Source organism: Ochotona princeps, chromosome 17 (genome assembly GCF_030435755.1).
Source record: "Ochotona princeps isolate mOchPri1 chromosome 17, mOchPri1.hap1, whole genome shotgun sequence".
Lineage (NCBI taxonomy): Eukaryota > Metazoa > Chordata > Mammalia > Lagomorpha > Ochotonidae > Ochotona > Ochotona princeps.
This window is the reverse complement of record NC_080848.1, coordinates 49732219-49758779: the sequence shown is the minus strand read 5'-3', so window position 1 is coordinate 49758779 and position 26561 is coordinate 49732219. Positions and strand designations below refer to the sequence as shown.

The 26561-nt window shown below is 45.0% G+C and overlaps 1 protein-coding gene across 4 annotated transcripts in view; it reads left to right on the top strand.

Annotated features, from left to right (window-relative positions):
- MYOCD (myocardin) overlaps positions 1–26561 on the top strand; it is a 94627-nt gene that overhangs the window by 43908 nt on the left and 24158 nt on the right. For 2 of the 4 annotated variants that reach the window (XM_058675991.1, XM_004594731.2), the window contains exons 3-6: positions 5811–5866; positions 7243–7318; positions 12498–12659; positions 23021–23199. In XM_058675991.1, coding sequence (XP_058531974.1) covers positions 5811–5866; positions 7243–7318; positions 12498–12659; positions 23021–23199 — 473 coding nt within the window. Of the gene's footprint in view, positions 1–1243; positions 1288–5810; positions 5867–7242; positions 7319–8179; positions 8259–12497; positions 12660–23020; positions 23200–26561 lie in introns of all 4 variants that reach the window. The other 2 variants (XM_058675993.1, XM_058675992.1) reach the window with 2 other exon arrangements.

The window sequence follows — 26561 nt, the reverse complement described above, 5'->3', positions numbered from 1 at the left end:
CTAGCGTTGGAAGCAGAACTGGGATTTGAACCCAGGTGCTTTGAAGCAGGATCTAGGCATCCTAAGTGGCATGTTAAGCATGCTGCCATACTTCCACTCCCAAATTCATTTTATTATAACTTCTCATAAACATTTGTTTTATTCTTTTTTTAAAGCATCAGTCATTTTACTTGAAAGAGTTATAGAGATAGAGAAGGAAAGGGAAATGACTGCAATGGCCAGAGCTGGGCTGGTCCAAAGCTGGGAACCAGGAGCTTCTTCTGGGTCTCCCATATGGGTAATGGGGTCCAAAGCCTTGAGCCATTCTCCACTGTTTGCTTTTTCAAAATGGCTGTGAAATACCCTCTTACAGCAAATGCAGAAATACTCAAGTCTTCCTATTTGAACTTAGCTCCAAAACTTGACCTCTGAATCCCAGAATGGAGATGTCACTTTGCCTCATTTACAATCAAATCCAGGGTTCAAAATGAAATGCCTGTATTATCTCTTCCTCTGGGACTAGATGCTACAAGAAGGCATCTAGTAAAAGATCTTTACTTTCTCACAGTCTAGCACCAACCTTCTCCCCCTTATTAAAGACCTGCAGTGTTAGAGTCTGTACATCATTTCTAGTGTACGTTTCCACACATGAAGCCTTTGTCCAAGGCCTCGCTCTCCTAGGGTCAACTCTAAAATACCATCATTTGGTTTCATCCACTGCAGAAGCCTTAGTGTGGAATGATCAGCTACGTGAAGTGGACTCAATCTGATGGTCACAGAGCAGTTAAGTCAGTATGCGTGAACTTTTCTGATGAAGGCTCTGGGGAGATTACACACAAGCAGACATGATCTCTGTCTCAAAGTAATTCCAGTCTAGAAGGGGACCACATCACTTCCCATTTGTTACCTGGAATAGTTCTCAACAACCTTATACCACTTGGTGAGAGTAGATATTATAATAACTGAAGGAAAGACATTTTTTTCTCTCCCTCTACTACTGACGTGAGTCTATTGTTGAAAACCTGGGAGACAGGAGGAAACATAAGCCCATTTTCTTGGAATGTGGAAGACATAACTGGTGAACTAAAATGGATTTTGGAAGACCTGGGGCCCAAGAGAGACTGCTATTTGTCCACAAACTCTAGAGAAAACTGTCCCAGAAGGAGCTATAGGGGACGCTCATTTCCAAGACTTGATCAATGTCAATGAACGTCAAGATGCAATGAGCTGTCTATGAATGGTGCTGCCTTTATTTTTTTTGCAGACTAATCCAAGCCACAGCAGCCACACACTTACTGCAAGGCCTGGGTAAATCCCTGAATTCTGTGATGCTTCTGAATAGCACGAAGAATGACCGGGGCCTTTCCTGCACCCACACGCCGTGCAGCTTCACGATAGTTTTCGAGAAGTTGACAAAGTCTCTCTTCCTTTTCTCAATGCATTCATCTGACTTGGCTTTTCCCTACAGCACCCTACCACACACTGTTGGCTGTTTGAGCAGAACACAGCACAAGAGGATTAATCTCTCTGCCTCTGCCCTTCTTTCTAACGTCTCAAGTACAGAGATAGAAAAAAGGAACCCTGGATTTCCACATCAAATCCATTTGGATCAACAGTCCCAACTCTTGTTTTCTCTCACCTGTCTTTCGATTTTCCACTTTCCTGTTGCTTAGAAAGTACAAAATAAGTTAGTTACAAGTAAATACATATCTTTGTACCCAACTTCCAGACAATTTAAAGTATTCTTATAGGTTGCAATGAATTCTCAACTGTGTAAGCCAAGTCTAACGTATTACAAGTTCACTTAGGGACAGAACTATTTTTGCACTCCTCTGTCATTGGACTATTGAATAGGCAATGTATTACCCACATAAATATTTGCAAAGCATTATTCCTTATAAGTGGCATATATCCTGTTTGCTCCAATGAAAAGTGCTCCTACCCCTGCTTGTCTTTACAAAGCAAGCACTGCCAAGCCCACCTTATTAGTGGGAAACTGAGGACTCTGGTAGGCTACCAGACTGTTCAAGAGTACACCAAAAATTGATAGCAAAGTAAGAATAGAACTCCATGGACAATCCCCCGATTTGGGGAGTATCTAAGACTTCTGAAATTATACCCTTTGCCTATTGCAGGTCTTATGTTTGAAGTTTTTTTGTCTTTCCCCTTGAAGAATCTTACACGTATTTAGCATCAATTTGGAAACCTATTTTGAAATTCATCAGCGGAATGTAAGTTTAGCAGTCAGTGTTTTCCAATAAATCATAACCATTATTAAACCATATTGCTATGACTCTAAGAGGAGCAGTGACAAATGATGGTTTTATTAGCCTTCATGAACCAACAAAGCCTCCATTTGCAAATTGTTAAAGTATTAAAAATCAGTCCTGGAAGTCCACTGCCCCTTTCTGGAACTCCCAGATTCCCAAAGACCCCAGACCTGGACCCACTGGCCTTATTAAATCTCACAGCAGTGATCCTCAAACATATATACCAGAGCCACCCAAAAGGCTTGTGATGATACATATCCCTAAAGTCCCACCAGGGCCCAAGAATTGGAACTTCCAGCACATTCCCAGTTGCCACTATAGCTGCTGGTCCAGGAGCCACACTTTTGGGAAACTCCTGTGCCACCTGCTATCCCGAGTATCCTGCTCGTGGACTCTGTCCTTGGTCTTTACCCTTAGTCCTAGTGGAAGTGGACTCCCCCACCCTGACAGTGAAGGCCTACTACCAGACCCTCCCATAGACACAGCCCTCCCTGCTCTGCTGCCTAAGCTGAGGCCCAACTCCAGACATCACTACTCTGTTCTGAAGACTCCAGCTCCTGTCCTAACTGTGCTCCCTGACCTCCCTTCCTGTGCTCCCCCACTTCTTTGCTCCCTTTGGCTTGAGGTTGGAGTGAAGAGAACTGCAGGGGGCCTGTTCTTATCTCGCCATCTTTCTCTGGGCTCTAAGTAAGCAAATGTTTATATACACAGCTGATCCAAATTAGCCAGAACTGTGGGGACAGAAATAGGACTAGCCCGCAACCCAACTCTGAGGCGAGAACGCGAATTCCCCTGTGAGGAGCCATTAATCTTTTTCCAAGGGGAACGAGTTAGATGTGTGGCTGACTGAATTTATGACTGCGTTTTAATTTGAAATTGCATGGACTTATTTTTATAATTTAAAAATCTAAATTCCTTTTCCATCTGAAATGTCAATGTCCTTTAAATACTAATTTTTGCCATTTGATACTCCCAAGGCTGCCAGCAAAAGCGATCCTCTGTGTGTTTTGCAAAAAAAAAAAGTTAACTAGGGAAAGGGGGCCTCAGGGATGTTGCAGGCCCCCAGGGAAAGTGGCTTAAACCCCACAGTTCTCTGGAGTCACGGAAAATGGAAATCTCAGCCCCAGGGCCAATGTGGGGTAGCTTTCCATGGTGTGACCTCAAGCTGGTGCCCCGTGAACCCCAAGGAGAACAGCATGAAGGAGACACAGTGTGTGTGGATCTCCTTGATGTCCTGCATGAATGCTTGTGAAACGGGACATAAGTTCTCCCAGACCTGGGGTAGAAGGTTCCAGGAGATCTCAAGGCTCCTGGCATCAGAGAGCTGGACTGTGGATCATTTCACAGGGGAGTTATTCAGACTAAGCCACAAAGAGCTGTGGCTGTGTGAAGCTACAAAATACGGAAAGCAGTGTTTCTTAGAATAATGAACAAGTTCCACTAATAAGAAATTGAAGAACCTTGGGGACAAGATAAGCAGACAAGTTTTTTCAAAGTCCCAAGTCCCATTAAAACCAATTATGTTTGGAATGAAAGAGAGATAAACTATATCCAGGCCATTATTCCCTTTGGAGAGCCTGTTGAAGAAAAGAATGCATTGTTCTTTTTAGCCACTTAGGAAAGCCACACGAAGGCAGTTTCTTTTCTGAATTATGTGAGTAATTATACCATATCTGAATGTAGGTCTAATCAACGAACCGTAGGTGATATGTGAAAGCCAAAGACCTGTGCAGGTGGATTACTCAGGCTCACAAGGGCTCAGTGAAGTCAAGGCCAACTTTGACGTTCCTGGTTTCCTGGAGGAAACAGAGTCTCTTTTCAGAGCACCCTCAGTATGCATTTCAACTGTGCCTAAATGCAGGAAAAGGTGACAGATTTCAAATAAAAAATGATGCCTGAGCCACATGGAACATCCCACATTTCCCAGTCAGTGTGTAAGGAGACACAGAAGGAGAGAGGAGATAGCCATGTACAATGACTGATATGGGACATAAGCCCATTTGCAAGAACAAAACTAAACCAGAGACACTGGTACTTGGACAGCGGTAAATGCAATACGCAGGCATAATGTTCTTTTCTTTTTCTCTCTATAACATGGGTCAGAATAAGAAGGATGCCTGTATTTGGCACAGGGAGTCAGCTGGGACTGTTTTTGCACATTCCTTTGGTCAACACCATTACTGTTGGGGTGAGCCAGAGAGATTTATAGAGATCATTGTCTTATTAACATCCCTAGAGCTAGTATCCAGAACATAAGATAATATGTTTGGCTACTGTTAACGATTGCCACTGTGACCACAACTTTGTGTCTGATGTCCATAAAATGCCTGCTAAAAACCACAATCAGATGTAGTATGGGCTTAAAGACTGGATAAGGCACCACATACACACAGACACACACACACACTTGACTCCAAGTGAGCTGGCCAGAAATGCATTTTTTTACTCCAACCCAGATTTGCAAGAACACTTGCTCGCCTGCAGCTTTTTAAGAGTGGACATCTGTTAGAGTCATCTTAGAGCTCTGGCTCGTGTCATCCATCAACTTGTCCAGACATACAAGTCAGAGAGAAAAGAAAAACCAGTGTAATTTTTGTAACCTCTGACCAACCACAGCACTTACTGCGAAAGGTGATTGTGGCTTACTGACGAAGATTGTTCCAGGAGGTGGGGGGGAAGGACACAAGAAAACTTAGAAAAGTTGGAACTATTCTAAATGGAATTATCTTCCTTTGATTGGTCAGGAGTTCACTAAATGCAAAGGAACTGGGACTCAGAGGAGAATGCAATGCAAAGAGGTATACTCGCATTCAGTGTAGGTGGTTTACAGTTAGTGTGTATACTATATGACCAGTACCTGTGTTTATCACCTGTCAGCATTCTGAGCCTCCTGCTTTCAAAGAGCGTATGTTGGTTAGAGGACCTAGGCTCCTAGCTCTCACTGGGTGACCCTGAACAGGTCTGTCCACTTCTGCGGACCTCTGCTTATTCTCCATTCTGTTCAGAGCTGGAATTGAACTTCATTATCTCTCATGTTCCTTCCAGCCCTTCAAGTCCGGTCCGCATCTGTGCTTTCCCACTCTGTGTCTCTGACCCATTAGACTTGTGCTAGATCCAGAAGATAGTCCCTTCCTGCCATTTTGCACCGCCTACTCCAGACTGTAACGATCCCTGCGGCCTTTGGCGCTCCACAGCAGAGAAAGGGGAGAGACTCAGTTATCCCATCTACCCCGTCCCTCAAACAACAGTGCTCTTTCCATCCTCCGTCTTGCGCTAGCCCTGCTGTTTCCTCAGGTCTCAGAAGGCCCTAACCCCACCACTTGTCTCAAGCTCCACCCCCACTGCTCTTCTTGGCTTAGACCTGACGTCCACCTTCTTCTGTCTCGTCTGGCTTCAGGGTGGCTGGCATCCTCAAGGTCTTTCCTGTCTCATTGCTTGTGGCCTGGAAAAGGCCATCACTTCCATACTACGCCAAGCTCCACAAGCCCACCAACAAATCCTGCAAGACTCACCCACACCCTTAACGCAGCCTCTGCTCATGTCTTTGTCTTTCTGTTTCAGCACTGAAAAGCCCAACTGAATTCCATGAGCAAAGAAAAAATTTGGATAGTGACAAGGTAATTTTTTTCTTTTTTTGGCAAAACGCCATTCCTGAACTCCAACTATAAGGCACAGGATCCCTGAATGCTGAACTTCAACCAACGCAAGTAACATTTCTACAGCAAACTCTGTCCACTGACTGGATTCTGCCCTCACACTATATGGAATATTATTCCTATTAACTGAAAGCTAGAAATAGGATCAACCTTATTACCTTTGAAACTTTTATTGTTTCATGTTAAAAAAAAAAAGTCACAACAAGACACTAGAGGTGGAAAGGAATTTGATGAGAGGAATGAAAGTTGGTTTGCAAGCTGACTTTTCTACCCTTTACTGCAATGTTCTCTGAGCAAGTCGGATTTTTGTAAATTTGCTTGAATGATAAGGCAGGGTCTCTGGATATTGCTTATTTGCAGCTCCGTTTATTTGCCTTTTTGTTTTCTGTGCGCCTTTTCGCATTTGAGGGCAGAAATTGGGATATGGTCTATGCAAAGTCTATACCTTTGCAGATCTTTGCAGCCTGAGTTTATCAGTACCATACACACCATTTAGCAAACATCAGCACTTTAAGTGAGGGGGTGCGGATATACAGGCTGGATTGCTTTGCCTCAGAGTCCCAGCCTTTGCAACTCATCCGTGAAGTCGACAGGAAGAGCAAGGTTCTGCAACTCTTCAAAACCACTCCCGAGTAGCCATTCTTCTACCTCCTGAAGAATAACAAAGAACAGCAGGCTGTCTTTTCTCAGAGCTGGAGTGATTCCACAGGGCCTTGCTCAGAACGGAAAATCAGGGACCTGGGGTTCAGTATCGGTCCCACCTCACCCCCATCATCGCTCTAGGCAGTGCATCGTCTGGAAGAGGCTGGACTTGGGAAATGATGTATTCCCAGTTGTCCTTCCAACACACAAAGGGGTCAGAATCTCAAGGCTTTCCATTCACACAAGTCCCAAGAGGGTGGTCAAGCAGGTAGCAGAAGAGGGACATACACTGTCAGCTTCCATTGGATAAATTTGGGCAACATTTTTTCTCGACCCTGGGTGTATCTTGTGACTTTCTGAAGAGGCAGTGCACTAAGATTGGTTACTATACAAATAGTCCAAGGCACACAAGTGTCACAAGGATATCGCATTAACTTGCACCTGCCTTGCCCTTGAAGAACTTTTAGCCCTGATGTAAGCCTGGTCCTCCTCACTTTGTCTTCCACATCATAAAATTGCAGGAGGGGCCACCTTTGCAACGCTCTCTTCATCACACTATCAGATGCCTGGGAGAGAGGTGGTTGCACAAGTTCCATGTGCCATTAAGTAGAGCACTCTTCCCTTTGAGAAGAATTGAGACTTATCTTTTTTTCCAAGGTTAAATCTGGGTGATTCCCTATGCTTGTGTTCTACAGACTGAAGATTCCCTGAAGCGCAAGGCCAGAAACAGGTCCGACTGTGCCAACTTGGTTAATATGCACATACTCCAAGGTAAGCCTGAGGAGTGTCATAAACCAGGAGATGCTAGTCACACCATGGGCCCTTTATTCCTGAGTTTTTGTGTGGTGGTGCCATCACTAAAACCTCTTTAAAAATGCCCCCTGCCCTTCCAGATGAAATCATTTCCAGCAGCCTTCCATTTCATGTAAGCCAGGTAGAAACTTGTATCTGGAAACCATCTCATGGTTAGGACCGCATCAGGCTTGGGTTCCAATGTTAGATGTCTCCCCACTCTGTTCCCATCTCTAAATCCCAGGAAAATCACACAGGAAATGCCCCACATATGATGCTAATTGTAAGGGTCTTTCAAAAAGATCATGGAAAAATGGATATAGGCATCTGGAAACAAAACGCTTTTTTTGTAAAACCATACACCATATTTTCTTTTTTTTTTTTTAAAGATCTATTCATTTTATTACAAAGTCAGATATACACAGAGAAGGAGAGACAGAGAGGAAGATCTTCCGTCCGATGATTCACTCCCCAAGTGAGCCGCAACGGGCCGGTGCGCGCCGATCCAAAGCCGGGAACCAGGAACCTCTTCCAGGTCTCCCACACGGGTGCAGGGTCCCAATGCATTGGGCCATCCTCGACTGCTTTCCCAGGCCACAAGCAGGGAGCTGGATGGGAAGTGGAGCAACCTGGATTAGAACCAGCGCCCATATGGGATCCCGGTGCGTTCAAGGCGAGGACTTTAGCCGCTAGGCCACGCTGCCGGGTCCCATACACCATATTTTCATAATATTTTTTCATGAGCTTTTTGAAGATCCATCATATTCCTGGGTTTGAAAATATCTTTTAAATAAGCCTCTCTTTTAATTCCATTTCCACAAACTTTTGAACTTTTTGCAGTGCCCTCGTATTGTTAATCTGGATCATCATTCACTTTGGAATGTGATTGGGACTCCCTACCTGGTTCCATAGCCTCTAGGTAACTGCTTGATTCTGCTTTGCTGCTGATGCCTGGCATGCAAGAATGGCCAGTCTGAGACATCTAGGGCTGGAAAAAGCAGGCTCAGTTGGGGCTGCCAGCTCTGTCACGGGGAGTGCGTGATGCGACAAATATGCAAGTGGCCCCCATATTCAGACCCCTGGATAAGCATCTGCTGTTCCTAGGATGGGAATCCCATAGAACACAGAGGGCTACTTCCTTTCACAGTGGAGCTATGGAATATTTATTCATTGAGCAAACGCTGTATTTGGATGCATGCAGGGGGCTGGCTGTCCAGCTAGATCCTGTGAGTACGATGATGAGGATGGCAGGTTCTCGAAGAATACTAGAACGGGAATCCATGACAATTAACATCTATAATCCAGCATGACAACAGGGGGGAGGTATGTTGTCAAGGATGCATGGTGGAGGAAGAGAGGCGTCTGAATCAGGCAGCATAGCGAGGAGGAAAGAAATGAGCTGCATCACCAAGGCTGGACCAGGGAAACAAAGTTGAAAGGGCTTGACAAGTTAAAGGAGCGGAATGCACGAGGCACAGCACTATTTGAAGTTATGGATTTCTTTGCAAAAACTGTGCTAGCCTAAAGTAGTATGGAAGATCCTGGAATATCAAAATTTCAGGCTGGAATCAAAATGCTAGCTCTGGTCAGCATCTCTTTTGATTTCACTCTGGCTTCCCACTTTCAACCCTAAATGGAAAACCATTTTTAAGATAAGGAAGAAAGAGTATGGAGGAAAATGTAGGTCTTTTTTTTTTTTTTAAGATTTATTATTATTGGAAAGCCGGATTTACAGAGAGGAGGAGAGACAGAGAGGAAGATCTTCCATCTGATGTTTCACTCCCCAAGTGAGCCGCAATCCGATTGGTGCGCGCCAATCCGATGCCAGGAACCAGGAATCTCTTCCGGGTCTCCCACGTGGGTGCAGTGTCCTAAAGCTTTGGGCCGTCCTCGACTGCTTTCCCAGGCCACAAGCAGGGAGCTGGATGGGAAGTGGAGCTGCTGGGATAAGAACCGGCGCCCATATGGGATCCTGGTGCGTTCAAGGCGAGGACTTTAGCCACTAGGCCACACCGCCGGCCCAATGTGGGTCTTTTTTTTTAAGATTTATTTATTTTTATTACAAAGTCAGGTATACAGAGAGAAGGAAAGATAGAGAGGAAGATCTTCCATCCGTTGATTCACTCCCCAAGTGAGCCGCAACGGCCGGTACTGTGCCAATCTGGAGCCAGGAAATTCCTCAAGGTCTCCCACATGGATGCAGGGTCCCAAAGCATTGGTCCATCCTTGACTGCTTTCCCAGGCCACAAGCAGGGAGCTGGAAGGAAAGTGGAGCTGCCAGGATACGAACCGGCACCCATATGGGATCCTGGTGCGTTCAAGGCGAGGACTTTAGCCGCTAGGCCACAGTGCTGCGCCACGCCGCTGGGCCCCCGAAAATGAAGTTCTTAAGGGAAGGGTTATATGGTTGGCATTGAACTGGGTGATATAGGTTCAAAAGATGCATCCACAGGATGCCATGTGCCTCGAGAGAGGAGAATCTTAAGGGAAAGGAACAGGCTACCTACCTCCTCTGAGATAATGTTTAGGAGCCTGAAAATAGCTCCTGTATCAGTAACAAATCATAGCTAGACATATAATCCCAGAAGTGCCATTTCCAATAACATACAGACTTCTCAAGGACCAAGTGGCAAATAAAAACAAATATATGTGCAAGAATTGGAATAGAACATACATTTTTATGCACTGTTAGTGGGAGTGCAATAAGGTAAATTGCTGGTTAATTTTGACAGTGTGTATGAAATCTTTAAAAGTATACCCACCTTTCAGCCCTATAGCATAGTTTTTGACATTTTATCCACGAAATAATAAGACATACAAAGATTCATGAATAGTAACTTTGATCTTGAAAGACAAATAAACAGATGTATTTCCCACACATGGATTCACCTCCCCCCCAACTTCCCCAATAGCCAGGGTTAGACCAGATTGAAATCAGTAGCCAAGAACTCACATAGGTCTCTGCGTGGGTGGCAGGGACACAAGAATTTGAGCCATCATTCACTACCTCCCAAGGTGCACATTAGCAGGAAGCTAAAATGGAGAACAGAGACAGGACTCTAACCTGGGTACTTCAATATGGAATGCAGGCAACCCAAGCAAAGAGATTTTATGACTGTACCAACTTCCACTGCTGCAATGATGGAATTAGTTTAGGTAGCACAGCATTGAAAATGATGAAATGTCCAACAATAGCAGGCTAGCTGAGTAAATTAAAAATCATTCAAATGATTACTGGCTATTACAAGCAAGACTTTCAAGAACTAATGATTTAATGAGAAAGGACTTACAAGATACTGTTTAGTGAAAAAAAAGGCGCAAAACAATGCTATATTTACAGCCACTTTTTGGGAAGAAAAAAATACATAAAGTGTATTTATAGTCAGATTCTGGCAAGAAAAAAAATATAGACCTAACAATAAATATACATGACTAAGAGAGATACCCAAGAATTCAGAATAATTGGCTAAGGGGGAAATTTCCCGTGGCATTCATTATTTTTGGTAAACTCAGCATTTTGGACTATAATACTATAGTCCAAACAGTGTAAGAAATGTTATTTATGTTTTAATAGTCTTGAATGAAAAATCTCAGGACATTGAATGGCAAAGACCCCAGCTTAGTGGCATGTCTCTGGTGGGTGTCCCCAACAAAGTGGAGAATTAGTCCCTTGGAGCACCAAAGATCTGCTAGACCCAAAGTGACCCTTGTCCTGGAGGAGTTCATTGCCCAATTTCAGTAGCAGCAGGATAAGACCAAGTGTCAGAGCTTGTCAATGCCAGAGACAGTCAACCCCGAGGGTATCCTTAAGAACAGGGAGAGTGAGGAGGGCTCTGGGCTGGGATGAAGGTGGGTAGGGAGTAGACAGGAAGCTCTTGACAGAAGAGAAAGGAAGTAAACCAAGGCACAGAGGTGACTTTAGGGCAGCATGAGTTGCTGAAAGGAAAAAGTAGGATCACTGGTGTGGTGGATTTAGGATGAAGAGCCTCAGGTCATAAAGGGAAGTGGATCTGTTTTGTAAGCTGGTAGTGACAGCAAGATATAAGAGGAGAGGAGAATTTTCTGGAAATTAGTCCTCTGTTGCCATGTGGGATGGATCAGGGAGATCTTAGCGAGTTTAACAAGGAGCCCTTGTAGCGATCTCAAGGGGGTGGTTTGGAGAGGATTTAGGCTGCGGTTTCTTCGGGTTAAGTATTAATGTCTCCTACTTCCCATTGCAAAGAACTATGCATCTGCAGTTTCTAGACAAGCCAGGTCTACTGCAGCAGACGGGACATCACTAGACTTTTCCTGTGTGGAAAGTTCTAGATCACCCTCCATGTTCAAAGTTCGGTTGGGGACATTAGCAGCGGCAGAATAGTAGCGTTGGCAAACTTCTCCATAGGCTCTCCACATTCTTAGTCTATCAGAGAAGCTGCAGACACTTATGGAATGTTAACTTATGGTTCTCCGTTGGGGAAAGGAATTGGCAAGGTGCTTCCTTGAGGTCTGCACCCGAGCAAGGACGAGCTCAACCTGGTGGGGAGTTGGTGTCAGCCTTTAAGAGTGGATTTAGGACTCTACGGGGGGGTCACATTTCTCACTTCATAAATGATGAGCAATTGCCTGTTGGAAACAGTTGACTGAAAAAAAAAATCCCTCTGTTTAACTAGATAACTTTGTCAAAGGGAGCTTTTCATCTTGTACAACTGACCCGGACACTTGGCTCAGTCTGTGTCACAGAAATGACATGTCTGAAACCCAGAACAAGCCATGCCATCCCTCTCATGATGATGGTAGATCACACTGACTACAGGCTTAGCTTGTGCCAGTCACAGTGCAAATTCCGTAGCTTAGAGTCAGGCAAGCAACTTGGGCCTGCGTGGATGGCTTGCTTACAAAACCGCCAAATTGCACATTTTTCCACAAATCCTCGCAAAGCAAGTTTCTCGAGCTTTTCTCCTGTGCCTCTCTATTTGCCTTTATTTGGAAGTGTCTGGTCTTTTGTGCTAATCCCCATGAAGTGATGATGATTGCATTGAAAAATTATTAGGATGGTAGAGCACGACGTGACACAATGTTTTGTCATCACAAGCCAAAAACGAGCAAAAAAAAAAAAAAAAGATAATAAATAAGGCATCAAATTTGCGAACTGACCCTTTTCCTTTCAACCCCTCAGCCTCCACTACTGAGAGGTCCCTCCCATCTGCTCAGATGAAGCTGAAAAGAGCCCGACTCGCAGATGACCTCAATGAGAAGATTGCTCTCCGGCCCGGGCCCCTGGAGCTGGTGGAGAAGAACATTCTCCCTGTGGATTCTTCCGTGAAGGAGGCCATAAAAGGTGGTGAGAGCAAATGACATGCCTGTGTCTGGTCATTCATTAGATCCCAGAGCCATCAGAACACTGACGACATCCTGGGGGTCCTTCTCACTGCACAAGAACCAAGGCAGCATGTTACCCACAACCAGAGACCATGCCCTAGGGTTGAGAAAGAAACCCAGATTTACTCACTCTTCCAGTTGAGGTCAGCACAACTGAAGTTCACGTGACCTAGCCAGGCTAGGAACCTGAGTGATCATAACCCTCAAACCATCTCTCCTCTTAGAGCCCATGTGTTAGGAATCACGGTCATGACTCTCTTTAGCTTCCTGTTTTTAAAAAGGGTGGACCAGTACCTTGGGAAGACAATTGATTTTGAAGCAGGAGAACTGGGATTCATGCCCAGTTTGGCTATTATCAGCTGGGGTTTGCCCAACTAACTGTCGCTCACTGAGGTGAAGGTGGTGGTGCTTGCCCTACCCAGCTCTTGGGAGTGAAATCCATGTCAAACAATGCATGGAAAACTCTCACAACTCTCCTGTGGTCGTGAGGCCAGATGCAAATAGTTCATCATCAGCAGGAATTCTGCCGTCAACTGCCACAATCATTGCATAGACTTCAGTTCACTCTTAGAGGGGTTTAGTGGCAACTGGGAAAATCACAACAGAAGGCAGAAAAAAAAAGGGAATATAATTTTTCCATAGGCAAGCCATCTTTCTTCCAGTCAGACCCACAAACAGTTTAGGGAACAATGGGTAACAAAAGGACAAATCAAAAAGTTCATGGAAAATGGATTTTAAAAAAGTTTGTTTGGGTCAACAAAATTTTTGGAATTCATGCATAGGAAATGTCTTCAACAAGTTTATAGAAAATTTTTATTATAAAAAAGGTTATGCATATTTCACTAAAAAATGTCTTACATACCAAAGTAAACATGTTTTAGTTCCATTATGCCATATATCTTTTAAAATCTTCTCATAAGTTTGTGTGGTTTGACATATCATCTAAACAGTATGGATAAGAGTATTTAATGCCCTTAGCTTAGAACGTCTTAGTAGCACCACATGCCGTATAGGGTCACTGCTTTCCTTCTTGGCCATGGGCTGACTACAAAGTGTCCAGCATCACCAGAGACATTCATGTCACCTAGCACTGGCCTAGCAAAAAAAACAAAGTACAAAATCCCAAGTACAGTTTCTACTGAATATTCATTTTTGCACTACTGTGAAATGGGAAAAAAAACATAACTTGAAGCATTATAAATTGTGAACTATCTATATGTGCTTGCTTCATGAATAAAATTACAGTTAACCTCTTCATATTTTCCAGTGGTCTAGAAGCAAGTACAATCACAGAGTCAGTTACTTGAAAACACTGCTTATCAATATCATGGGAATCAGTGACTTTCTTAGGAGTAGTTCTTCAATGAATTTTCCACTGTTTTGGCTATAGTTACTTAGGTACGTAAAATTCCTTCTGAAGTTGATATGTACAACCGACCTCCTTAAGCTAAGACTTCTCGTTATGCTCCTGAATTCCAAAGGAATGAGTCTCAAGTACATAGGACTTAGTATTGCCTCACAATTGTTTCAAGTTTCTCTAAAACTAGAGTTAGACTGCATTTGTCATTTCAAAATCATGTACAAGGGGACTCCAGAAAGTTCATGGAAATGTGTTATGAAAAAAAACTATAGATAGATTTCAAATTCTCGTATCAAAATAAGCTTAGCTTTTAAGTCTATTGTAGTAATTCCATTTTGCACAAGTGTTTTAATTGCTTGTTTAAATTTGAGAGCTGGAAGAAACGACAGACAGTAAGAGGATTTCCATGCATTGACGGACTCTTCATGTGCCAGCCACAGGCAGGGGGTCAAGTTCAGGAAGTGAGAATTCAATGCAGGTCTCTCCCATGGCTGGGATAAAAGCCAGTCATACGGCCCAGCAGCATGGCCTAGTGGCTAAGGTCCTCGCCTTGAATGCGCTGGGATCCCATATGGTCGCCGGTTCTAATCCCAGCAGCTCCACTTTCTATCTCTCCTCCTCTCTGTATATCTGACTTTGTAATAAAAATAAAATAAATCTTAAAGAAAAAAAAGCCAGTCATGGTGGCGTGGGAGGCAGGCGTCCTAACCAGTGTCTGCATTGCAAGGCCAAGGCCTGGCCCTACTTTCCACTAACTTGAAAGTAGTCTTGAATGTTGTGTGTTTTCTTTCTCCCTCCCTCCATTTTTAATTAAACAAACTAGAAGTCTCCTCTTTGCAACTGATTGGCAAAAAGGAAGCAAGACACAATGGTTTACAGATTTGTGTTGGCTTTTCTCAAATTCTATTCTGCTCTCAGTCTAGCTTTCTGAGTAGGAAAATCACTATGAGGAGAGCTGAGATTCAGGAAAATCCATCTGACTGCAGGTTGCAGGGAGAGAGAATGGAGGCAGAGATGATGGTTAAGAAATAAATCCCCACATAAGTGAGGAGGCACGTGGTATAAGTATAAGCACACCAATGAAAAGGAGGAAAAGGGTTAAAAAAATAAAATCCACAAGGTGCAAAACCACCTAAAGGCAGTAAAATAGAAGCTGTGGAGTCTGTCAGCCTGGCTTTCAAACCTAGACTTGACCTTGTGCTCATAGACAAGTGGCTTTACCTCATCGACTCCCTCATCTGTAAAACTCCTGCAATAGTAATGGGGCATTTTTTTTCTGAGATAGATCCGTTAAGTAATTTTTCAAGATTTATTTTATATATTTGAAAGGCAGAGTTACGGAGGGGTTGAGGGGGAGAAACAGAGAGCAAATGCTATCTTCCATCCACTTGCACTGGGCACAATGACTGGAGCTGAATGAGACCAAAGTCAGGAACCAGGAGCTACTTCTAGGTCTCCCACGTGGATCCTGGAGTCCAACCACTTGGACCAATCTAACTGCTTTCCCAGGAACATTAGCGGAGAGCTGGACTGAGTGAACTCACACCAGCATATGGGATGCCAACACTGCAGGCAGGCAATGGCTTAAACCTGCTATGCCATAGCACCATCCCTGATTCATTAAATAATTGATGTGAGGATATAGCTAGGTACTGAAGACGCATTCATGACATAGTCTTTGTTTTGGATCTCCAGAAATTTGCACATAGGTGAGGAAAGTTCATGTGTTAATTTTTGCAAAAGGGATAGACAAAAGTTACAAGAGGTATACAACTGTGGGTCCCTACTCAAGACATGCTACCAAGGATGGAGTCTTATCCAGCCTTCATAAAAAATGGGGGCAGAGGGTGATCTGGATGGAGGGGTACGTACTGGCTGGATGCTAAAGCTTCTTTAGGTTGTATCTCAAACGTGATAGACAGGTTCACACCTCAGAGAAGCATACATAAGGAGATACGCAGAAGCAATGGGGAGAAACACAACTGAAAACAACAACAGAATGGAAAACGATGACAAGGAGTTGAAAGTTGCTGCAGTAGCAGCAGCATCAGGCAGGCAGGCAGGTGCTTTGCGTGTAGAAAGTCTTCCCAGCTGTGCTGTGTGAAGTGGACTCAAGAGAGCCAGAACAGGATCCGTTCTACTGGGAAGTTGTCCCATTGATGCGTGGGGGAGGCTGCTCAAGAGTAGGGCTGCAACGAAAGAAAAAGAAAGAGGACTGGAGAGGTGATTGAGTTTACATGATGAGGTGACAGATCAACAGGCTATGTCGACTTCATCAAAGTATCATCCCAAATTTCTCTCTCAGACAGTGGGACAAACAGTGCTGCCACTTATCAGGAGAGACAGAGCATGATGACAGAGCAGATAAGAGGAGAGATGTTGAAGCAAGTTTTGAGTCATGCAACTTGAGGGGCCCATTGAAAATCCGAGGGCAGAGACTAACTAGGCAGTGAGTTCTGGAAAGCTAAAGTCTGGGACATTCTGGAGCTACAGCCTTGGGAGTCCTCAGGGTATGTGACAAAGTATGCTCATGGACTAGGTCAGATTGCTCTTTCTTCATTTTCTTTTTCATTTAGTGTCTATTGAGTACTTCTAATGCCAGATAATATTCTAAATACTGAGAGAATAGCAGTTGCCCACACATACAAAGATTTCTGCTCTAGCAAAGCTAGCATTACAGTGGGGGAGACAAAACACGGTATGCAGATATATTTTATAGCATCATAAGAGTTAAGTGTTTGGAAAACCAAAACCAAAATATTCTAGGATGCAAAAAAAAAAAAAAACAATCCTGGACACCTAGTTAGAGAAGGATGGTTGGAAGCTGCAGGGAAGATTCCAGAGAGAAAATGACTTAAGCTGAAACTTTCACACAGTGTTATTCATGATAGAGAAGGGGAATCTATGAAAAATAAGCTACAAGAAATGGTTAGAGCAACGGAAAGAGGACACGAGTGTACCTCTTCCAAGAACAATCCAAAACCTTCCCATGGTGGAGAACTGAGCACCTGTTACTCAGCCCATGCACTCTTTTTGAGCAATGAACTTTCAAACACGCACAGGAGATTTTATGGGCAAGGCAGCTGCACAATAGGAAAATGTCACATAGACCGAAGGAATTGCTTAGACACAGTGTGGTCCTTCTAGGAGAGGAGCTGGCCGAGCCCATTCTCCTGCCTGGTGTTCCTGGTGATCCTGTCTGCTCCCTAGGAGAAGCTGTGGTTGTTCTGTGTATCATTCTTGCAGCCTCTGTGTGTTTTTCCCTCCTTCATCCACGTGCCTGTCCAGATGTGTTTACATTTTTCCAGCTGTCCCTGCAGCTGCGCGGCTGTGTTTCTGCCAAGCTCTGGAGAGGACCACTCAGTCACTGTCTCCCTGTCTCCAAAACTCAGTCAGGACCAACAGTCCTCCAACTCTAAAGACAGGGAACTCTAGAACCACTCCCAAGAGCAGCCGTGTTAGTCTGACAGGGAAGACGTCAACATCTGACCTCAGAGTGCCCCCTGGGTTCCGTGCCTGGCTCTGGCTTTTGGTCCCAGGTTCCTGTCAACGTAGACTCTGGGAGGCTCAACCATTGGGTTCCTGCCACCCATGCAGAAGAATGCAATTTGCGTCCTGGTGATGGCTTTGCCCTGACACAGCCCCCACTGTCATTTGCAAAGTCAAGCAACAGATGGGGACTCCTCTTTTTTTTTTCTCTCCCTCCACATCCATCTCTATCCATCAAATAAAAATAAAGACATCAATAGAACAGGGCAGCTCCCACTTCAGAGTTCCTCTTCTCCACTAGGATTTTTCTTCCCCTTCCCAAATGTCATGCACCTCCCTTGTAGTCAGCTGAATGCCCATATGCACTCTTGGCTGTCCAAATTCTTCCACAGCAGATTTCCTCTCTTTGCCTTTCCCACAGCATAGATGTCCAAAGATACCTTTATATATATGTTATATATGTGTGTGTGTGTTTAAAATTATACCTTTATGTATGTTATATATAATTATATACACAGACTTTACATATATAAGTATATATGTACATTATGTGTATATATGTATATTATATGTGTTGTGTGTTATATATTATATGTAATATATGTATATATAATATACATTATATGTAACGTATGTATATATTATATAGTATGTAATGCATGTGTATATAATATATATTATATACATAATACACACACACACCAACAAGCTTATTTTTTAAGCTCATTGTCCACAGAGTTTCTGGAAGTCCCCTGTGTTTTCTGAGCCAGTAAAGTTTGACAGATTCCAGACAGGAAAAGTACAGTCTGCTTAGACGAGAGTGACGTATCATAAGGGCCCCCCGCTAGCCACAGATGCACACACACCTCTGATGACCTCCCTTCTCCTCTGCAGAGAACTGCTCATCAGGCCTGCGCACTGAATACAGCACACGTGAAGTCCCTGGGAGGGATGACGAATGAGAACAGGCCGTGGCACCCTGGAGTTCAGTCTGGCTTTGTCCAGTTTAGGAGCAGTCGTTGTTACTGAAATACCCTTCAATTCTGAGGCACTCTTTGCGGCCTTTCTCCTAGTTGGTTGCCTCTCTTTCTAGTCTTAGGGGAGTTTTAATTTGACAGGAATCTCCTGCAGCTTCCATGGGAACTGCGTATTGCCCAGATTCCTGACCTCCAGGTCGAGTAGAACAGGACCCCAGCTGGATTCCCCAACTCTTCAAACGGTCAAAGGGGCCTGGTTTTCAGCTTCACTTAATTAGTGCCTTCTCCAAAAGAGTTCTCACCTTGTCCTTGGTCTGGGCCAAATTTGCTATCCCAAACCAACATTTTAATTGCTTTTTCAACCAGTTAGCCCATGATTCAGGACACAGATTTCCAAGATCCAAGACAAATGAGTTTTTTTTTGAACCACTATGACCCTCTGATATAGAATCCAACCTTTCCAACTCATCAGAGCTGGTCCAGAAATCAGCCATCTCTGAAGGTGACTTCTGTTTCTAGAAGATTCTATCGTAACTCACCAATGTATTCTCAGCTTCCACTTCGTATCAAGTCCCTCCTCTTCACTGAGAATCCAGTCAGTCTCCCAAGACTCTCAAAGTCTTAACACTTTCTCACCCTCCATGTTCAGGGCAGAGAGACGATACGCATGGCCCTATGCCAGGTGGTGAGACTATTTGCTTTGGAATAAGAAAGAAAAAGTTTGCTTTGGCATAACTTTCTCATGAAGGGACTCTATCATTCCAAAGTGCAAATGATCCTTGGGGGAAAGAAACACACTAAGGCGTATGTGAGAAATACTTTTCTGAGGGAGAATTCTGGGAAAGGGGCTGAGAATCCGGAAGTGGGTGACTTTGCAGTGTGTGGCTGTCCTGGCAACCTGGGGACCTGTTGTAGTCACCTCCTCAGGCAACACTGAAAGGGTGTAGTGGGGTAGGGGCGTGATTAGGGATCCTGGAAGCCTGAGGGGTAGCTTGAGGAATAGGGAGGGGCTGAGGCAGTTTCTGTAAGAGACAAATACTCCCACTTGATGGTAGCCCTTGTCCCTGGAGAAATCACCCCAAGAGCTACTTTAGGACAAAATGTTTATAGTAAAATGGACTTAAGAGATAAGCTGATTTCAGTGCAGAAAAAAGAGAGAGAATTTTTTGAAACTCATGCCTAGGAGGAGTCTGCAGAAAGTCCTTGGAAATGCAGATCAGGAAAACCATGCATGAAGTTCAAACATCTTTTACACATCTTTTACATTTTAAGCCTATTTTCCCTGATATTCCTAAAGCTTCCTCATGTTTACGTGGCTAAACTGTATCCCCTGGACATTGGAGCCCCAGGATCAGGGTATAGTTCAAAACATAACATACGTTTCTGAAGTGTTAGGGAGCTGGGGTAAAGTAATCCTCCTTCATTGGAGCACCCACTTACAGCCATGTCTAATCCACAGGCATCTATCCAACCAAACCCCTCCACAAGCACTGAGGACTGGCCGCAGGGAGGCAATCCAACCCATTTGTGGGGTGCAGGTGTGACACACTGAGTCTCTCCAGATCTCTTTTGACAGGGGCCACATTGACAGGCAACAACTTTGACGCCTGTGACCTTAGGAAATGGAGTTTGCTCCCACTCTTCCAATGAGGGATGTTGGGAGAGGACTCATGTGGGAACTAAAATAGCTCTCGTCCAGTGCGCCAAGCAAACTCCCAAGCAGATAACTAAGGGGGTGCCTTTGCACATTTCACTTCGTGCTGCCCCGTCCTTAGTGCAGGTCGTAGCAGAAAGGTAACCTGGGACATCAATTATCTCACTTTAATTGCAGGATTTTAAATGTTTATGCAGAGGAAAGTACAACTGACTCATTCATCTAATCACTTCCAAGAGAGAGAGAGGGAAAGCTGAGAGTCGCCAGTCTCAGATCCCCCAGGGGCCAGTGCCCAGAGCCAGTCCCACGGGCATAGCTGAGAAATGATGTCAGGGCTTCCCAAAGCAGGTCCTTGTCATCACACCGCCTGACGTGTCTGCGGGGACAATAGCCAGGACACTGTACTCCAACAGCTTCCAGCTGCCCTTGCGCCTGCCCACCACCACCACCACCGGGAGAAGTTGAAGCAGGGGCCCAGGGTCACCATGCAAAGCCTGAAGACTGGGTTGTTTCTGAGGCAGGCAGATTAAGGTGACCTTTGTCCCAAGTGCAGGAGCCTGGGTTGAACCAGAAAAGAGAGAGACTCACGTTCCTCCTGCTCTGGTATTGGAGATGGTCTTATTGTTAGTTTCCCAGCAGAATGAACCTCTCAGAACAACCCCATTTTTTTGGCTCTGGAGTTGAACTGACCTTTGCACAGCTGACCACAGGATAAACTGCCTTCCGGGTGGTCTTTTTCATTTTGATGATGCTAAGCTTGAGCCAAACAGATGCTCTTAACAGAAACAATCCCAACAATAATAGCAGCTAGAAATGACTAGATACTTACACATATAGGACTAGCTCAAAGGTTCATGCATTGGAACCCCGAGAAGCAACTATCATCACCATCACCATCACCACTATCATCATCATCATCACCATCCTCATGATCTAGTCTTATAGGTAGGGAAACTGAGTGTAATAACTTGCCAACAGTCACCCTACTGCTGAAGCAGTAGCCCCAAGAAAGGGACCTGGTATCTTCCAGTTGATTCCATGAATGCAAGTTCTTGGCCAAATCCAACTGCTAGATTTCTTTGCTGTAGAACTTACTTTTTGCCTTCTCAACATTACTTTATTTATGCAATTGAAGGTATGTTCCACAAAGAATTTCACATAATATTGAGGATTTATAAGGCATGGGAGGAGGAGGAAGGGGGAGGGAAAGAGGGGGTGCATGTCAAGTATCCCCCTCCCCACATAACACAGCATTTCATTGGTATCTACCTAGTGCTTAATCAAAGTCAATACTGTTGGCACAGAGAATCCTGCCTGCGACCTTCCCAGTTCTAGAAGTGCCCACCTCAGAAACACAATCAGATCTCTGCTCCCCCAGTCACTTCAGTCTTCATGGTTAAGGACATCCCTCTCTGTGATCTGATAACTGCAGGTAACAAAGACCTCCACTCACATAAACATAAAAGAGGAGCATAAACTTTCTCCATTTATTCCCCAACAAGGCCTATGTTTCAATCCGGAATGGACCAAAAGCCTCATGAGGAAGTTGATGTTGTATGTTAAGTATTTTCATTGGTTGATTACTTCTAAGGAGCCTGTATTAGTCTTAGTGAGAACTTTGACCAATGACCCGTGATCTCCAAGCTCTTCTAGCATAGTGGGCTGCCCACGGGGCCAGCAACTGGAGTTTCTACTTGCTCTGTCCTTGCCTGGCCCCTTTCCTGATTTGACACTTGCCTGTCGGCGTGAAGGATCCGTGACACATGCCAGTGACCGTGGCGATGACAAGCCCAAAGCCACGTTTGTTCCATTACTTCCAGCCCCCCATCGCCCTCTCATTCTCTGCGCTGAGAGCTCCTTGCTCTTATCTGCATGGAGCAAGAGTCAAAAACGCTTGTTGGTGTGATTGCAGAATACCGGGCTGGAAAACTTCCTGATAATACCTACATTCCTTTCTCAGAGCGGTACTTTGGAATTGGATTAGGAGCACTCCGTGTTTGCAGTACATCATGTACTGTGCCACTGGATAATAAACCAGGGGAAATTTGGCAATCAGAGCAATGGAAGGGACATATAAGAATGTCATGATAGCCCTATCTGGTCTGCTGATCCTTGTCCCTGGGTCAGTGTATCTCTGCCCTTACAAATACCATGCTGTCTGTCCACGTGGGTTGAGCCAGTGAGGATTTCCAATGCACACGCAAAGATGGGAGGCCTAACAAGAAAATCCAAATAATAAAACAATAAGGATCAAGTGGAGGTTTCCAAGACGCATTTATGGCTCCCATAAACAGTTACGCGTGAGTTGAATTGCTCAGAGGGACACTCGAGTGACATTGGCTAATTCTGACGATGAGGAATTTAAACTTAGAAGCTGTCCTGACTTACCCTTCTTCGTAACATTTGCTCAACAGTTTGTGTGATGTGTTCTCTGTGTGGCAAATGGTGTGTGGTCATCTCAACTCTGTCTTTTTCTGGCAAGCCTAAGGAAAAGAAGGCGTGTTCCCCTCCTGTATACTTCCTTGGCCTCATTGTCCCTCCTCATCCCTTTTCTTTTCCTCACCTTTCCAATCTGTTTCCCCGAAGTATGGGTTTCCCTAAGAAACGCAGGCACCTGATCATAAAGTTGAATGCAGAAAGATGAGTCTCATTGCCATTCCCACATTCATGTTTGGGAAACTGTTTCATTTAAGGTATATCATCCCTTTTCCCTGAACTCAGGACTAACCTAAGCAGAGAGAGGTGTGGCCTTCTCCCAGCGATGGGGCGCAGAAGGAGCTCCCAGAGCCCTCGGATGTTCTCCATTCTCTGACCTGAATGTACGGGTTTCACTCCCACAGGTAATCAGGTGAGCTTCTCCAAGTCAGCAGACGCATTTGCCTTCGAGGAGGACAGCAGCAGTGATGGGCTTTCTCCAGATCAGACTCGAAGTGAAGACCCTCAGGGCTCAGCAGGGTCTCCTCCAGACACTAAGACCTCCGAGACCTCCTCGTTGGCTGGCCCACTGGGGACAATCCAGGTGAGCCAAGTCTGTAATATATCCCCATCTGTCCTCCCTTCCGTCTCGAAATCAACACAGTACTGCTGGTTTTCTTTTTCTTGCACAAGATTTTATTTATTTCACTTGAAAGTCAGAGTTTCAGAGAAAGAGAGAGATATCTTCCATCTGCTACTGGTTCACTCCCCAAAAGGCCACTATGGCCAGAGCTGGACCAGCCTGAAGCCAGGAGTCAGGAGCTCCTTCCAGGTCTCCCACATGGGTGCAGAGGCCCAATGCCTTGGTCCAGCCTGTGCTGCTTTTCCTGGCCATTTTCAGGAAGCTGGATTGAAAATGGAGCAATTAGGACACAAACTGGTGCCCGTATTGGAGGCTGACACTGCAGACAGGGGTGAGATAAGCCAACTTTGCCACTCTGCCATCCCTGGCACCGCTGGTTTTCTTAGAAACCCCAGAACTGTCTCTGATGATAGGTTCATCATTGTGAGGACTGTTCTGTCATCCTTTTTTAGCTGGGGACCCATGAGAAATGGCTGAGTCCTCCATAAAAGGCTCACAGAGAATCCCCAATGATTTTCTTGGAAGCATCCATGCTGCAGGGGCAAGGCTGAAAACATGCTTACAGCACATTTACAAAAACAAAGGTGCAGCAACATTTAACATACTCGTTAGGACATTCTCATTTGAGTGACAGCAGCTCTGGCTCCTGACAACAGCTTCCCATTCTAGGAGGTAGCAGGTGCTGCTTCAAGGGTTTGAGTCTCTGCTACCCAGGTGGGAGACCCGAATTAAATTCTCAGTTCTTGCTTTTGTTCTAGTCCAACCCCAATCTTCATAGGCAGTTGAGGAACTAACCAGTGAGTGAGAAATCTCACCCTTGTCTCTTTCTGGCTCTCAAAGCAGTACATAAAAAAGAATAACGATGTTTGGGAACAACTGCTACCACAGGGATGCTTGCTCTGGGTTAGAAGTTGGGCTGGCCACTTGACAAACATTCTCATTTGAGGCCACCGACCACTCCAGGTAGGTAACATTGATGTTGATTCTGGTAGAGGATGAGTAAAAGAATCATTTCCAGGATCACTGCTCAGGTCAGCTACCCTGGAGAGTTCCCCTCTGAAAATCCCATACTGGCTGGATGGAATTGTCCCTGGCCTTGCGCAATGGTGATCCTTAAGAGGTGACCCAGACACAAGGTGGAAGGAGCTGTCTTAGAGTGAGTGCCACGGATCTGCTCTGGAAGAATCCTGCCCGCCATGCTCTTCCCATTAGGAGCAGTCTCCTTCTCCAGGCCCCTTGGGAGCTGTTCAACGGACTAAAATCAGACACAATGGTTGAGCGATTGCTGTCCCAAATGTATGGGACTTGAAGTGTTTCCAAGTTCACATTTTGGGGGATTTTGTGTCTATGCAGAATGAGACATGTTAGGAGAGAAGACCCAAATGTAAGCACAAGTGTAAGACCCCGTTGGTGTTTCATCTCCATCTTACACCGTTGGCCTGAAGGTCATTATGAACGACATCTCTGAGTAGTTCTATGCAGTTTCATGGTGGTGTGAAACTTTCCAATTTGGGACATGAGAAAGTTTCAGGTTTTGGTTTCCGTGGTTTTGCATGACACATGCCCGATCTGTATTTGAAAGCTTCTACTAGAAATGACTGTATATGAAACAGGGACCATTCGTGTAAGTTATCAGCCAGGGCCCTGTGTCTCCACCGGTCACTGACACCTCGTCTTGCCTCTACTGGAGCTAACCTGAAGCTGCCAAGGAGAAGATGGGGAAAGGAGGGGAAAGGAAGTAGGAGAAGAAGAGTAAAAAATGCACCTGTTTACTGGGCAAGAGTTTATAATCAAAGCATTCTTTCCGCTCCGCCTGCCACTGCTGGTCTTTGCTGCCAGGCAGCTCTGACGGCATCAAACGGTGTCTCCAACCATCTGTACAGAGGATTCTGACAGGAAATTCCTCAGCCGCCGATTGAAGAACGGTCGCAGAAGAAAACAAGTTCTTTTTCATTAAGCCTAGGAAAGGGAAAGGAAGGAACCAGTGCTGAGCAGGGCCAGACCCCATGTAAACAGCACCTGTGGTCATTTCCCCATACAGCACTCAGGGGAGAACCCTGAGTCTCTGAGGGCAGAGAACCCCCAGGGGTCTTTGACAGGTGCCAGGGCTCAGGGGAGAACTAATTAGCTCAGTCTTGATCCCTGAGAGGTAGATCTTGAGGGGGATGGTCTTGTTGTTTGAAAGACACAGAAACAGATCTTCCATCCATTGGTTTCACTCCCAAGTTGCTTATAGCAGCAGTTGTTCAGCCTCTGGTTTTTTGACTTTTTATCAAAAGTTCCAGCATAAGAATGCAGGAGAGAGGGCCCGGTGTGATAGCCTAGTGGCTAATGTTCTCGCCTCCTATAGGCACTGGTTCATGTCCTAGCAGCCCCGCTTCCCATCCATCTCCCTGCCTGTGGCCTGGGAAAGCAGTTGCAGACAACCCAGTACCTTGGGACCCTGCACCCGTGTGGGAGACCCGGAGGAAGCTGCTGGCTCCTGGCTGTGGATAGGCTCAGCTCCGGCCATTGCAGCCACGTGGGGAGTGAGTCAGCAGACGGAAGATCTTCCTGTCTGTATATCTGACTTTCCAATCAAAACAAATAAATCTAAAAAAAAAAAATAAATAATGCAAGCGAGGCAAATGATGTTGTCATGCCGCAGATTAAGCCACTGTCTTGTGACACAGGCATCCCATGAGTGCAGGTTCCAGGCCTGGCTGCTCGGCTTCCAATCCAGATCCCTGCTAATGTGCCTGAGAAGGCAACGGAAGATGGCCCAAGTACTTGGTCCCCTCCATCCCCATGAGAGACCAGGATGGAGTTCCTGGCTCCTGGCTGCAGCCTGGCTCAGTGGTAGCAGCCATTTGGGGAGTAAACCAGCAGATGGAAAATTTCTCTCTTCTCTCTCTGTCATGCTGCCTTTCAAACAAATCATTACCATCATCTTTAAAAACAAAGAATGCTGAGAAAGAGAATATCACGATCCCTTTTGTGGACACCTGTGCAGACAAAACATGAGTCTGATAAAAACTTGTCATGATTCCGTATACACACATGCCCACATGTGTGAGCATATCTGCACATATGCATAAACACAGAGGCAGGCATGCATGTACATTCATGTGTGCTTATATACCCTGTACATACATACATATAATTAGACATGTGCGCCCATACTCACCCATATTATACATATATGTAATACACATACTTACATATTCATATGTAGCATATGTACAGACATACAGCTACAGTCTCCCTTCATCTGCTGTCATGTTTGTCTTCTGCCTTGTTGTTCCACTTTCCCCCAGATTCCCATGCCCCCTCTTCCTCTCTTT